At 35.6% G+C, this 13,726-nt stretch overlaps 1 protein-coding gene across 2 annotated transcripts; it reads left to right on the top strand.

The window, feature by feature from the left end:
• The first annotated feature begins 5,420 nt into the window (after window positions 1-5,420).
• On the top strand, window positions 5,421-13,459 carry LOC126800286 (uncharacterized). Of its 2 annotated transcripts, none has more exons than XM_050527617.1 (6): window positions 5,421-5,576; window positions 10,523-10,698; window positions 11,050-11,779; window positions 11,962-12,065; window positions 12,204-12,824; window positions 12,920-13,459. In XM_050527617.1, exons 2-5 carry the CDS (start codon window positions 10,603-10,605, stop codon window positions 12,372-12,374), a joined length of 1,101 nt encoding a protein of 366 aa, XP_050383574.1. In that variant the 5' UTR covers window positions 5,421-5,576; window positions 10,523-10,602; the 3' UTR covers window positions 12,375-12,824; window positions 12,920-13,459. The 2 variants fall into 2 exon arrangements, with proteins under 2 accessions (XP_050383574.1, XP_050383573.1); XM_050527616.1 differs by having other exon boundaries at window positions 11,962-12,125; window positions 12,920-13,458.
• The last annotated feature ends 267 nt before the right edge of the window (window positions 13,460-13,726 follow it).

Genomic DNA, 13,726 nt, shown 5'->3' with positions numbered 1-13,726 from the left:
TCAAATCAATATACTATCTATTAATATCTTTCTAATTCTACTTTTATTCCATTATTATGAACAACTTGAAAAATTTCTAATAATTATATAATCAATTTTCTCAAACTAATTTTCTCTTTCACTCCTAAATTCATAATTAATAATATTATTCCTTTTTTTTAATTCATTGATTTGAAACTCATCAAATAGTAAAATCAACACGATGTTTCAGGATGAAATAATTGTGTATTATTGAATGATATGGGGGCCTATATATAGGCATTACAAAACCACAATCCCGTAGGATTCGGAGTCCTAATCTATTACGGAGATGCTAATCTATCTCCTAACAGAAAACCTATTAGGCTAAGACACACACAAGGGTAGAATAATAATTCTCCCAGAACACACGAATAATTCTAACATTTATTGAACAATTTTTTCTCTCAGGTTCTAACCGACTTTTCTGGGCAGCTCCGATGACGGCGAGACTCCAGAACCTCCATATTGGCCTCTCTCCACGTCGCCGACCTCCTTGTCCAACCATGTAGATAATCGGAGAAGAAATCAACAAGTTGAAAATCTGAGTTCTCCAACCTCCATTGTTCTTCGTTTTCAATTTGTCCAATCGTGATTCTCCATAGCTTCTGGTAATAATCACATTTCTTTAATCGAAGTTCTTAACTCCTTTCTCTTATTCCTTCAAATTTTCTAATTGTCAATTCAAGCCAAGCTTAAATTATTCTCGTCCTCTGTTTTGCTGCATGTGTTCTCAGTGCTATCATCACTGAAAATCCTTCCATGTAGCTCATCGAACTGACCAAGAGCTTTATCAGAACGATAAGGGAATCATGAAGAGAAGCTGAGGAAAAACTCGACTGAAGAACTGAAGCAAATTTGATCTCACAAGGTCACGAATTGGAAAGTAAGCGTTAATGCTACGAATTCGATGGCTTATGTTTCTAGAATTTGAAACTCGACTGATTTAGAGGAAAGGAGTGTTGGAGAATTTCTGGGTAAAAATGAATTGTGGAGATGGAACAAACCAAACAAACGTGTCTTTTGGGAACGAAAGGACACGATTTCTGGGTTTCAACTAAATTGAATGAAGCTTTGCTACTGATTCGTCATACCCTTTCAAAGCATCACCAATCCTCTATATAAGGATGACAAACCCATCAGATGGTTAATCAATTTTCTCCTCTCTCTTCTTTCCTCAATATTTCTGAGAAACACAAAGTAGAATTTGCCAGGGATTCAATTGAAGTGCTTCGATTGAATTCGATAATTGTATCATGCAAGACAGACGTCCAAAGATCTACAAGCACAAGTGTAGAGGCGAATTTCTGTTTTAGATTGTTAGAACACATGTTTAGTAAGTAATGGAATCAACTTAATCAACACCAGATGTTGTATAAAATAGCATTTGATTTATACTTCTAAATTGTTGGAGAATTTCTGGGTAAAAATAAATTGTGGAGATGGAACAAACCAAACAAACGTGTCTTTTGGGAACGAAAGGACAATATTTCTGGGTTTCAACTAAAGTGAATGAAGCTTTGCTACTGATTCGTCATACCCTTTCAAAGCATCACCAATCCTCTATATAAGGATGACAAACCCAAGCAGATGGTTAATCAATTTTCTCCTCTCTCTTCTTTCCTCAATATTTCTGAGAAACACAAAGTAGAATTTGCTAGGGATTCAATTGAAGTGCTTCAATTGAATTCGATAGTTGTATCCTGTAAGACAGACGTCCAAAGATCTACAAGCCCAAGTGTAGGGGCGAATTTCTATTTTAGGAGATTGCAACAAGCAAGCCTCTATCAAAATCAACAAGTCAGTTTCTTTGTTTTCAATCTTTTTTTTTTCAGTTTAATTGAAATTGATATTACTGTATTCATAGAATTGAAATTGTGTTCTTCAAATTCATTTTATAGTTGTAATATTACTATATTTATAGAATTGGAATTTGGTTCTTAAAACTCAATTTACTGCTGTAATTAAAAGTATAAATCAAAGGCTATTTTATACAACATCTGGTGTTGATTAAGTTGATTCAATTACTTACTGAACCTGTGTTCTAACAAGGAGAAAGAAACAACGTGTGTTTCTGAGGCAAAATTGGGAGAAGAATCGAAGCTACCGTGTTTCTCTTCTTTTGGGTGTAGTGATCAATTTTCGAATTGATACAAAAGCTTTATAAATCGGTAAGCTTCTAAGCTTTTCATTGCTTTATCGTGGAGTTGGACTCAATTCTAACTTGCTGGCATTGGTCTCGATTTAGGAGAAGACTAAAGAAGGATTAGGAGGCTTGAACATCAATTACAATGAGGAACAGAGAACTATAGTCATCCATTTTACCTCCACATATATGTAAATTCATTTAATCTCACGGCTTTGATCTCCTCATTTCGGCCTTTGGAGTACAATGTTGAGTTCGTGTTCTCTCATTTCAATCTAAGGAGACAAGGAGAGCACTAGAGTATCTTTAGCAATTAGATTGCAGAACATAGAAGATTGGGAGATAGCAAGTTTTCTGGAAATTCTAAAGGTAATTCCCATGTTTCTTTGGGTCTTTACCTCCCTTGATTTCCAGTTTGAAAACATGAAAACTGGAGTGAATATCCAATTTTGTAGCTAGAATGTAATGCATGAATTTTTATGCAGCCTTGAATTTGAGCAGAGGAAGAGAACCAGAATTCGGGCGACATCGTTCAATTTTCCGACAACGTTATTGGAACCTCCTGCTAAGGCCCATTGAGGTAGATATTTATCCCTTCCTTTTACAAAATCGCCCTAGTTGAGAAATTTTGATGGGTGTTCTTAGTAAAATCTAGAGTTTTCGATTTATAGCTAACACGATTTAAATCCTAAGTCGTAATCTAAGACCTTCTTATATTATCAACATATTAATTTGCTAGATATTTTCACGTTTAAGACGTGCAGAATCTCAGCCATTATCCAAATCAATAGAAGTATATGTTGTTGTTGCTCCAAGTCTCCGAAAGATCCTCATAACATTAACTTTGAGTTCATGAGGACATGAGGTATAAAAAAGTCAACATCAAAGTTGAATATCGAGATAAGTTGACTATCATTTTCCTAGTTTGACCAAGAAAGTCAAATTTTGACTTTCTGTTGACCAAGTATTTCTTGATTTGACTAGGAATTGATAATGGTGATGCATGTCTCCGGGTCGCGGAGACGGCGGCGCAAGGCAGTGAGGAAATGGTGCGTTCGGTCGAGTTGCAGAAGACAGAGAGAGAAATAAAAGAAATGAGGGACAAGGAGAGAAAATGGGAGAGAGTTGGGCTCAGGCTTGGGCCCGGGTTAAAAAGAAAATGGGCTAAAAAATAAAATGTCCAAAAATTTTAAAACCCAACACAAACTTTGAAAATCGTAAAAACAAAACCGAGCGTTAAAAAAATATTTCGAAGACATTTCCGAGCTCGTGGCGACGTGTAGTTTAATAACGACGTATTAACTAAGTACTCGAATTTAAGCTAAATACCGATTAATTAATCCTAATGTGTCGGTAATCGAGATTAGAAATCTCAAGTCTTATAGTGAGCTGACTCCATTTGTGTATTTTGTGCCCATTAAATTCATTGGTTATGTCTCAGTGATGTTTATTGTTGGAAAATGCACATATGATTTTAGAATGCTAAAACCCGAGGATAGGCAGATAGATCTTGAGTGAGTAGACCTGAAAGTGTATGGGGCCCAGTAATCCGGTAACCCCTCGGTGTCAAAAACCGTATATCTCTAGAGGGGCAATGCCCTGTTTATTATTGGATTCATCCTTTATTGTATTATTGAGGGCATTTCAGGAAATACACTCACTCATTTGTTATTGCAACAAAGGCAGTTGGCCTCAACTTGATAGTTTTGCTACAAGTCGTTAGGATCGGTCACCATTGACTGAATATTTATTTGATGGTCATCATGCATGTTTGCATTGTTTTTAGTAATTGATAAACTTAGTATGGTTCTTATTAAATGATTTAAAGAGCATGCTCATAATTAAATGTTTTAAGTTTTCATAAAAATTAGCCAACCTTAATTTTTAAACCACATTGGTGTGCTGGCCTACTAGGTGAGCAAGGACGAAGCTCACCCCTACTTTAGATTCCTTGCAGATTTATGGATTTATTTTGGGGCTTAAGATATGAGAAGGTAGGAGTTCATTTCATTTGAATTCAAGATGTTTAGACTAGTCCTTTGTCTATTATTTGTTGTTGATATTTGTACATTGATCCTCTTGTTCCGTGATTGTGATTTTTTTACTGTCACTATTCTTGTATGTCTTGGGTTGCTTGTACTATTTTAGTTATGGGCTAGTGACACCCACTTCTACTTCCGCTGTTCATGACTTTGTTGTAAAGCTCGCGTACTTTTGTAAATATTCACTTTGTGAAGACAATGTAAAGTTTCATTTCGTTGTTAATTTTTCAGTTTGTTTCATTTCACGAAACGTTTCAGCAGATTTTTAGTTAGCGAGTGTTCAAGTTGAACTCTATTCTATTGTTTGCTTGTTATCTTTATATTTTACCATTTCAATACGGTCATTTTTCCTTTCGGGATGTGATATAAAGTAATTAAATCATCTTATTCAATTTATTATTCTGAATTGGGGTTTTCTTAAAATAAATACATAAATAATAGATTGACGAAAAACGAAAAAAATCATTTATATCCGCTATTTTAAAATAGGCAGGTTGATAATTTTTTTTTTAGTTTTTTCTTTTGTTTCATTCTTATATTTTTTTTTGTAATTTTATATGCGTTGAAAAATGAGGTCTAAGTACAATTTTGAGAGGTATGAATAGAAACTACATTTATGAAATCATTGCATTGAGAAAGAAAATTGCTTCGTTTTATTTGTTTGGAAATCAAAGGAAAAAAAAAAGGAAAAAGGAAAGCTTTGGGATCATATGAAAAACTTTGGTTCCGTGACTTCCCTCCGGCCTCTACACAGCCAATGGAGTCACTTTCCCATCTGAACTTAGGTTTTTTTTTTTGATCGAACCCATCTGAACTTAAGTTATTAATAGGATCTTCTTTCATATTTCTTAGTCTTTCCAAGCATAAGAAAATAAAATTGATGGAAATTGTAGTTTTTGACGACAATGAAAAGAGTAGAAAAAAAATAGTGAAATACAATTCCATTCATTTTCATTCTGTGAAACGAACGAGGCCAGGTTCATTCCGTTTTATGCAGCGCTTCACTGGATTAACCAAGAGAGGACCCAAAAGAAAAGAAAAAGGCATGTTACACGGTGAATCTACGAGAATCTATGAGTGATGAAAGGAAACTTTAGAAAAATAAGCCAAATATTGTCAATAATGGAGGAATTATAAATTGTGAAAATAAACACGTGGTAAAAACAAAGAAGTAAATAGAAGAAGTCTTCGCGTTTCTTGTGCCTGCGTCTGTCTTTCATGTTTCTTTTGTGTTCCGTCTCTTCTGTTGCTCCTACTATTGTTCCTATACCAGTAGGACCTTTACAAGCAAACCAAACCAATACCCTTAACTGAATTGGGTTTCCATTCATTCCAACCTTTCGCCTTCCGGGTACCAATCAATCATCTTTGTAAGTTCTCAAGCTCCAATCTTCATTCTAGATGATCCAAGCTTCAATTTTCATCCTCCTCTAAATATGTTAACAGGGTTTTTCTGTTCCCTGATCATGCGTGCCTTTCTTTTTCCATGTAATTGTTGGGTATAATTTCATTACACATATGTATTCAGCTTGTTGCAAACTTCTGCTTTATGTATGATGTTTTCGGTATCAGTGTATGATACTGGGTTTGATATGATGTTGCTTTTGCTAGAGCTGAAACAGCTGTATAGTTCTGATATATCAGCATAGCAGTTTAAATCAAATAAATCAGGCATGTTTTAGTTTTTGATGTTTTGGGTGAACTTCTGCATCATGAAGGAATGGTAATGAATTGAAGTTTAGGTATACATAATGGTGTGATTTTAATTTTTGGTGAAGACTTGGCTATATCTTCATGGGTGCTCAAGTAAACCAACACCCCATTACTTCCTGCATAGGCTTCATTCAGTTTATTATTAGGGCATCCAGTACAGTCTCTTCTTTTGTTTGGACAAGTAGGTTCTGGGATGTTGAGACTTCTAGTCATGTTTAGATCAGATTTTGCAAATATATTGCTCTCTTGCTAGTCTTCCAGGTGGAATAGATAGTAATCAAATTTGAGTTTTCATTCTCTTAAATAAAATCATTGAGACAGCCTTCTTGACTCATCGGACAACTAGAAATGATGTCTGATATATACCCATCATGATTCCATGTACAATGATACTGCTTTATGTCATTATTGTGGAATGCAGTAGTGTCAACCTGATCACTAACTGGCCAGATAAGTTTTGATCGATAATCCAAGGTTTACATCCAACCCAAGGGTGGAAATTGAAACAAATCCATTTAAAAATAATTCTCTCCATCATTGAATTTAAATTTAAGTGTGGTTGAGCATGAATTTCATGGTCAGTAATTGACCACGGTGAACATGGCTGTGTGGAAGAACCCACTAAACTTTATTTCATGCACAAATATAAATCAATCTTATTATTATTATTTTTATAACATAACTTTTGATCACGAAGCTAAGTTGCTCATAGATTATATAATACCTTGTAAATGCGGATTTGGTTTGCATCCTTCTTTTCATATAACCAGAAATCCAGAATGACAGAATTAATTTCAAGACTGTAAATATAAGAAGTGTAGCTGCATATAGTAGGATGCTCAAAAAATTATAGAAACAGATTCTCTGAAATTGAGAAAAGCAACATATATGTGTCATGCATACTGATACAGTCATGTACATGATCGAAAACCCAAAAACTACGATTTATCATCTGAATGCATGTGACTACTTAATCATCTAAATTGCTACTACCTAGCAGTGATAGTAGCCTGTGATGCACAGATACGTGGAAAAATTGAATGCCCGTATCGGAAACGGGTACGGGATGGATATGCTACATTTACGTATCCTTGGCTGAAAATACGCACCCAAAATATGTACTGTTAGTCAACTCACCAGATACGTTTTGGATACGTTTTGGGGTATAATTGTCATTACCACGTTAAAAACTCAGAAAACCTAGATCTAATACCCTGCCTCAGCCGTATTGTTTCCATTTCAAAGAAGAGGGAGTGAGGGACTGAAGCACACACCACGTCCAGCAGCTCAGTTACAGCAAGTTAAAAACTAAACCAAAACGAATTAGTATAATCTTTCATTGAAGCAAGTCACAAGCTTCTCTTTGAAGGAAGAGATGTTGGTCTCTTTCTGTTATCTTCCTCAACAAGCACACACCAGACAAGTCGAAGTATAAACAAATTAGGACATTAATCCCATAGTGATTATTTTCACGGTTTCGATCACCGTTGCAATGATCGATTTTGTGAAATGTATGGAGAATCATAGCTTCCATTTCTATTTTCAGTGCATCAAGATGAAGTAATTTTGATATTTGTTTCACTGCATGCCACTCTCTTGTTGATATAGTTTATTAAGTTTGAGAAATAACACTTCCATAAACTAAATTTCTTGTAAAACGGTGTCTATGAACATACATTTAGCCTCCTCACTCTCCTCACAATAACTATAGTACTAATTACAATTAGGTGGAGAGTCTAATAGCCCATTCCATTGTTGTTGTTTTCTTCTTGCTTGTACTTACTAGATATCCTTACTGAAATGTAGTTGTATGGTTTAAAAGATTATGCTTTCCATGGTTTCAAAAGTGGTTTGTCAACTTGTGAATATTAATTGGTATCATCAATCCTTGTCTGTGTTTGTGTTGAGCTTTCTTAAACTTATGTTTATTATAAAATTGATGGAATTTAGGTGTTTTAATTGCTTGTTTGATCAAATTTTAGAATTTATATATATAATATATATATTAAATATTATTTTACAACGTATCCAAAAGACTACATTTTAGAAAATAACGTATCCCGTGTCATGCCGTATCCGTATCTGTATCCCGTACTTGTGCTCGTGCATCATAGATAGTAGCTAATACCCTCATCTATCTTCAAGAAAGCTTGATTTACTTTTCTGTAAAACTGGCTTAGCTTTGCTAACTTCTTCCTCTTTTCATTCCCCAATTTACCCTTCATGCTTTTCACTTTATCTTCAGAATTGAGTAAATACTGGTCCCCAATTCTCAGCTCCTGCAGCTCTACCTTTGCATATCGGCTTTGAAGTAATATAACTTGAGCATCATTCTCCTCCCTGACTTTTGTATCCAATTTCATGGCTGCCTCTTCTTTCCTTGACATTTTCTTCAGAAGGTTTTTCTGAAGCTTGTCTAGGAATTTGTTCCCATCAATCATTATCTCATGAAGCTCGTTGTCTCCTGGGTTATCAAGAATCATTAAATTCTTAGTACTCTTCCCACTATTACTTGGTGTGTCTTCCATGTCTCTTCTTCTTGTACAAACTTGTATAGGACTCAGAGAGTGAAGCAGACAATGTAAGAGATTGTGTCCGTCTAACACGGAATATGTGTTTGCTATGGAAGGTGATCATAGGCAATGGAATTTGGAAGGGTGGATTTTGTTGAATGATTTAGATTTCTTGTAACTGGCTCTAATAGGAAGTTTGATCGGACGTAACCATGTATAATTTAGAGGAAAACTTTAATAAAATATGAATATGGTTCCTCCCAAATGTGTTCTACACGTACTGCAGCAATTTAAAGAGACCTGCTTGATTTATGATCCACTGAAATATACATTGTGTAACTGGTACTTATATAGACTACTAGGAGTCCTAAAAAATTTAAGATGTGATATAGAGTGGCAAATCAAGAATTTATTCTATTCTGAAATGGGAAAGATTAAATGGAATCTTAGCACTGTTGTGGCTTTGACTAGGAAAACTTGCAAGAATTCTCTTGTTCCTCTAGGACTATCAAGTCTTGCCTGATATTTCTATTAAAACCATTTATTAGACCCGTTTCTCTTTTATGCTGACTGGCAGAGGACTACTCAGAAGCATAACTGCCAGTAGGAACCCTTACACACCTACATGAAAAGAAAAGAAAAACAGAATGATAAAAGAATCTAAGACACAGCATATCACTTTAAAAGAATAGTAGTGAAAGAGCTATCACAGGGTTGTCAATTTTCAACGTTCTCAATGATGATTCAGCTCTTCTCCCTTGACAGTTGACACCATCAAATTCCTCCTCTTTCTCAACACTCAAACCACCAAAAATCTCTTTATCATAGCACATCTCCCTGAAGTTAGTATCTTAAAGCAGTTTACTAGGCTTAGGCCTTGCTGCTCAAAGTGGCCTCCCTGAAAAGCTTGGACCCCATTTAGTCCCTTGGCAATGAAGCATCAGGATCTCCAGATTAAATTAGAGGAGTTTTTACCATACTTGATGATAGTGATGTAAATTCTCAAACCTCCTGAGCATTTAGGATAACTTTTTGGAATCCAAAATCTCTAAGGATGGGACATGAAGAAGGATTTAGAATAATGCCTGCTCTAAATAGCAAAGGCTGTACCTTGCATTAAACAGTATACCAAGATCTCACCCTTTCCACTCAAAAGGGCAAAGACAAAATGAAGAAACAATTTTGAGGAATGTCTTTGTAACAACTATAGCCTCTTCACATTTTATTGGAGTGGCATTAATTCTCTTGTGCACGCTAAAGTTGTTAATAGCAACATACAATAGAGTGCCACACTATTTGATATCTGAATAACCACTATCTATGCAAAGCTACAAGACTATAGAATCATAGTGACCAATGTACGAATTATAATTTCCTTCCACCTGGTAATTATCTTTTTGTCACAACAAATTGTCCAAACCTGTTTTGTGGATCCAGGCTTCAAACTGGGTTCTCCCGTCAGGGGTAGAATCTCTATGAGACAGGAAACTTTACCAAATGAATAGGTATGCACTGTGAAGGAATTCGAACCATAGGTTTCATGGCCTAACTATTCCTACCACCCTCCATTGACCACCTGATGGTTTTGCTGTCAGACCTTGTTTTCCTCCAAATCTTTCTCGTGGACTCAGGCTTGAAACTGCGGTATCCTACTTAATGCTACAAACCATATGAGACAGGAAGCTCTAGTAAATAACTAGGTAGGTACTAAGATGGGATTCTAAACATTGATCACATGGGTCTAACTGTTTCTAGTATCCACCATCAATCACCTGATGGTCAAATACGTATTTATGGCCAGACCAGTTTTTCGCTTGTGCCTCTTCTAGCTTGCATTGGCAAAGTAAATAATAGCACTCTATTTCTATGTAGGAAGTACAAAAAATAGCTAAAAATCACAAACAAAGTAATCTGGTATTTATTTCTGAAGATTAATTACATTTAGCCTTATCTTATCGGATTTTATGGAAAACTAGAAACCTCATATTATTGAAGTCATATTATGCATTTTTCTGGATATTTATCTGGATTAAAAAGACTTCTATCTGTTGTGTAGAGCCTCTTCTGAATTTTATTTTGTTGCCTTGCAGATGCGAACCAATTGACTCAGAACTGATTATTGAAACTACAAAGTAGCAGTTAAAGTACACCTGTTGTGTAAAGTGAATTTATGACCACGATGGATGTCAAAGGTATAACCTGGGTTGGGTGTGTGTACGAAAAATTCGAATCTATGTGCTTGGAGGTGGAAGAAAATATGTACCAGGTAAGGCCTTTGGGGAATATTAAATCTTGACAATGAAACGCCTTTGAATCTTTTCAATGAAATGGTTGCCTTATACTGCTGGTTATTAAATGTATGCAATATTTAGGTCTTTGCCTTATCCTTGATGGCATGTACTTTTTGCCAAAGCTTTTCTTTGTCCTTGTCTTTTCATCGAGCATTAATGTGTATGACATGCTCTCTGTCTAATTCGGACAAGGTTCATGTGATACTGTCGTCTATGGAGACAGTACCCTTGTTCTGTCATTCCTCGGTTCATGTAACATATATATATATATATAGATAATTTTTTTTTCAACTTTATTAATGTCTTGTTGTATTAATTTTGGTCAGGACACAGTTAATTTTGTTGAAGATCAGGTACAGACTGTTGGGGAGAGTGTTAAAAAGTTTTATGCAGATGTAATGCAAGATTTTCTCTGTCACTCTTCATTAGATCAAGATGACATATCACCCTGTGGTTTTCCTGTTGAACATTATTCAGATGGTTCTAAGAAATCAAAGCTTAAGAAAGAACACGCAAAGGTTGGTGTTGAAGAAGTGAATGGGGATTCAGAGGTAATTTCTTCTGTGGAGAAGAATGTAAACTGTTCAGGATTGTTCCATAGACAGCGTGTCTATGATTCTTGCACAAAATCCTCAGGCAATTGTGCCAAAGTAGAACTGCCTGACTTGTATTCAAGACAAGAGTATAGTATGAGAAGTTATAGTAAGAAAGTGGTTGTCAAAGAAACTCCAATCAAGGACAGACTTCAAGGGGCAAATACTGCTGTTGGAAAAGATTTTAGCAGAGTATCCCTATCATGCAGTGAATTTTCAAATGAAAATATTGACACTTTATGTGACCAACCAGATGAAGGTATAACCCCTTCTAAACCAGTTGAAGGTATGAGATGTAATTCCATGAGGGAGAGTTGTGTGGCTGCAAATGCTAGCCAATGTACAAATGATATTGTAATCAACTCCCAGTCACCTGATATGATTATTTTGGATAAATTTGATGGAAAAAGATGGAATGAACTACCAGAGTCATCGATTGGTGGGTTGTCAGCAGAAGTAAATGGTGAGTTCCTTGATACTATTAAACTGCATTCTACAATTACACTCTTTTTGCTTGTTCTTTATTTGTGTTTGGTTTTGATTCCTCAATCCTGCATGCAGTTTTTAGCATAATTTGTTCTGGGCCTTCTGGCATGATTATTTGCATATTCTTTGTCTTCATAGTTATTGATTGAGTATTTACAGGTGGATCTAATATCTCTCTCGTGGATGAGAGTAATAGTGTTGAACATGGTACCGTAATCATTCAACAATCTGACAAGGCAAAGCTTGAGGAAACTTGTGTACTGGTGAGTGGTGAAGAACTTCATTTTATTCATCACTCAGTAGCCAACTGTAACCCTTACAAGGTAGAATTTCTGTATCTATGTCCACTTGTCTGTAATTATTCTCTATTGCCATTGGTTTTAATTCAGAATTTTTTTTAGAAAAAAATTCCAAAAGCCTTCACTTCAAGAACAAGTTCAGTAAGGCAGCAAGAATACAAGCAGCTTGCATTATGGCATGGGCATCATACAAATTCATTTTTAGAAGGTGAAGAAGAGTCGAACAAATCCCAGACTCATGATTTTTGTGAATCTGAATGGGAGATTCTGTAGGTGCCGTTGTAATTCGTATATAAGCATTCAACTTACTGCAGCATCTCATTGCAAATCATGGTGCTGTCTAAGTTATAGCTTCTAAAAATTGGTAAACAAGTGGGCGATGATTATGTAATCTCTTCTTGCTACTGTGCTCAGTTCTGGAGTATTGAGATTCATGTTGTCTGTACAAGATAAAGTACTTGAAAATGTTATTTATAGGACAACTCTGGCCTACCCAAATGAGACCTACATTGTGTTCAGCATCATAAATAAATTGGCTTTTATCCATGGGTGGATAAACTTTGTCTTTGCTCCTATTGCTATTTTTTTCCTGAATGTTATTGTAGATATCAGGACTTTCAAATGGGTCTTCCCAACTCGAACTATGCACACTGCTTCAGGTGGTCAAAACCTTTTTCATGTGTTTTGCTACTGATGTCTGGAAATTCCGGGTTAGATTTACAGGTGTGCATGCACTCGTAATGTTCTTTTGTTTTCCTACATAAGATTTTTTTCCCTGTTATCATGTAAAACCCCTGAATCCATATTTTCCGACACAGAATGATGACAGATCCGACTTTGATCCAATCTTCTGCAAATTTGAGTTTTCCTGCAGGCAAGGTAAGCTCACACAGTTCTATTACAGATTTTCTCTGATGTGTTTGATTGGCTTTAGTGCAATCTCGAAACTTTGCAAACTCTGATTGCAGTCTAAACTAATAGCATCCTCATCTGCTGAAAGTTTTTTGAAAACAACTATTGCACACATAATCCACCTGTACAGCTGATGTTACGTGCGTGGGATCTTCAAAGGAATGTTTTCCTTTCTGGTATGCGATGGTCTGGTACGTTATGAGTTTCAGCTACTTCATATTTAAGAACATCAGGGGTTGTTTATTTATCTATAAGATATGCAGAATACCAAAAGCTTGAAAGTATGTTCCACATTCGTGAAAGGAGGAAAGAAAAAGAAGTAATGTTTGAGGTCAAGAGGAACTATATGAATATGATATTATGATATATCTGGGTCTGTAGAAGGGGTAAACACAGCTCAAGAAGCTCTTACAATATTGCTAGATCTAGGAACTGCACACTAATCATTAAGAACGATTTCAACTTGTGAAGGGGGTATAGACTATATAGACTAGTCACCAACTGTGTGTAGCCTTTTGTAAGTGAATCGTTGCCTGATGCGTATTGATTAACATTTTGGCCCCCCCAATAAAAGGAATGTGGCTCAACTTGTCTAGCAGCTTCCAAAAATGAGATTAGGGATGTGATAACCAGTCTATTTTTTTGTTAATTACTGTTGATTGTGATTTTATTTTCCTTTGAAATCCAGAAGATACGCCTTCTTCAACGAGCTC

Source organism: Argentina anserina, chromosome 6, assembly GCF_933775445.1.
Source record: "Argentina anserina chromosome 6, drPotAnse1.1, whole genome shotgun sequence".
In the NCBI taxonomy this organism is placed as follows: domain Eukaryota; kingdom Viridiplantae; phylum Streptophyta; class Magnoliopsida; order Rosales; family Rosaceae; genus Argentina; species Argentina anserina.
The sequence above is the reverse complement of the archived record's forward strand: the minus strand, read 5'-3'. Positions and strand labels throughout refer to the sequence as shown.

Coding starts and splice junctions, on each gene's coding strand:
- LOC126800286 (XM_050527616.1), top strand. CDS start 10,603: ATGACCACGATGGATGTCAAAGGTATAACCTGGGTTGGGTGTGTGTAC. Junction 10,699..11,049: donor TGGAAGAAAATATGTACCAG/GTAAGGCCTTTG, acceptor AATTTTGGTCAG/GACACAGTTAATTTTGTTGA. Junction 12,126..12,203: donor CCAACTGTAACCCTTACAAG/GTAGAATTTCTG, acceptor AATTTTTTTTAG/AAAAAAATTCCAAAAGCCTT.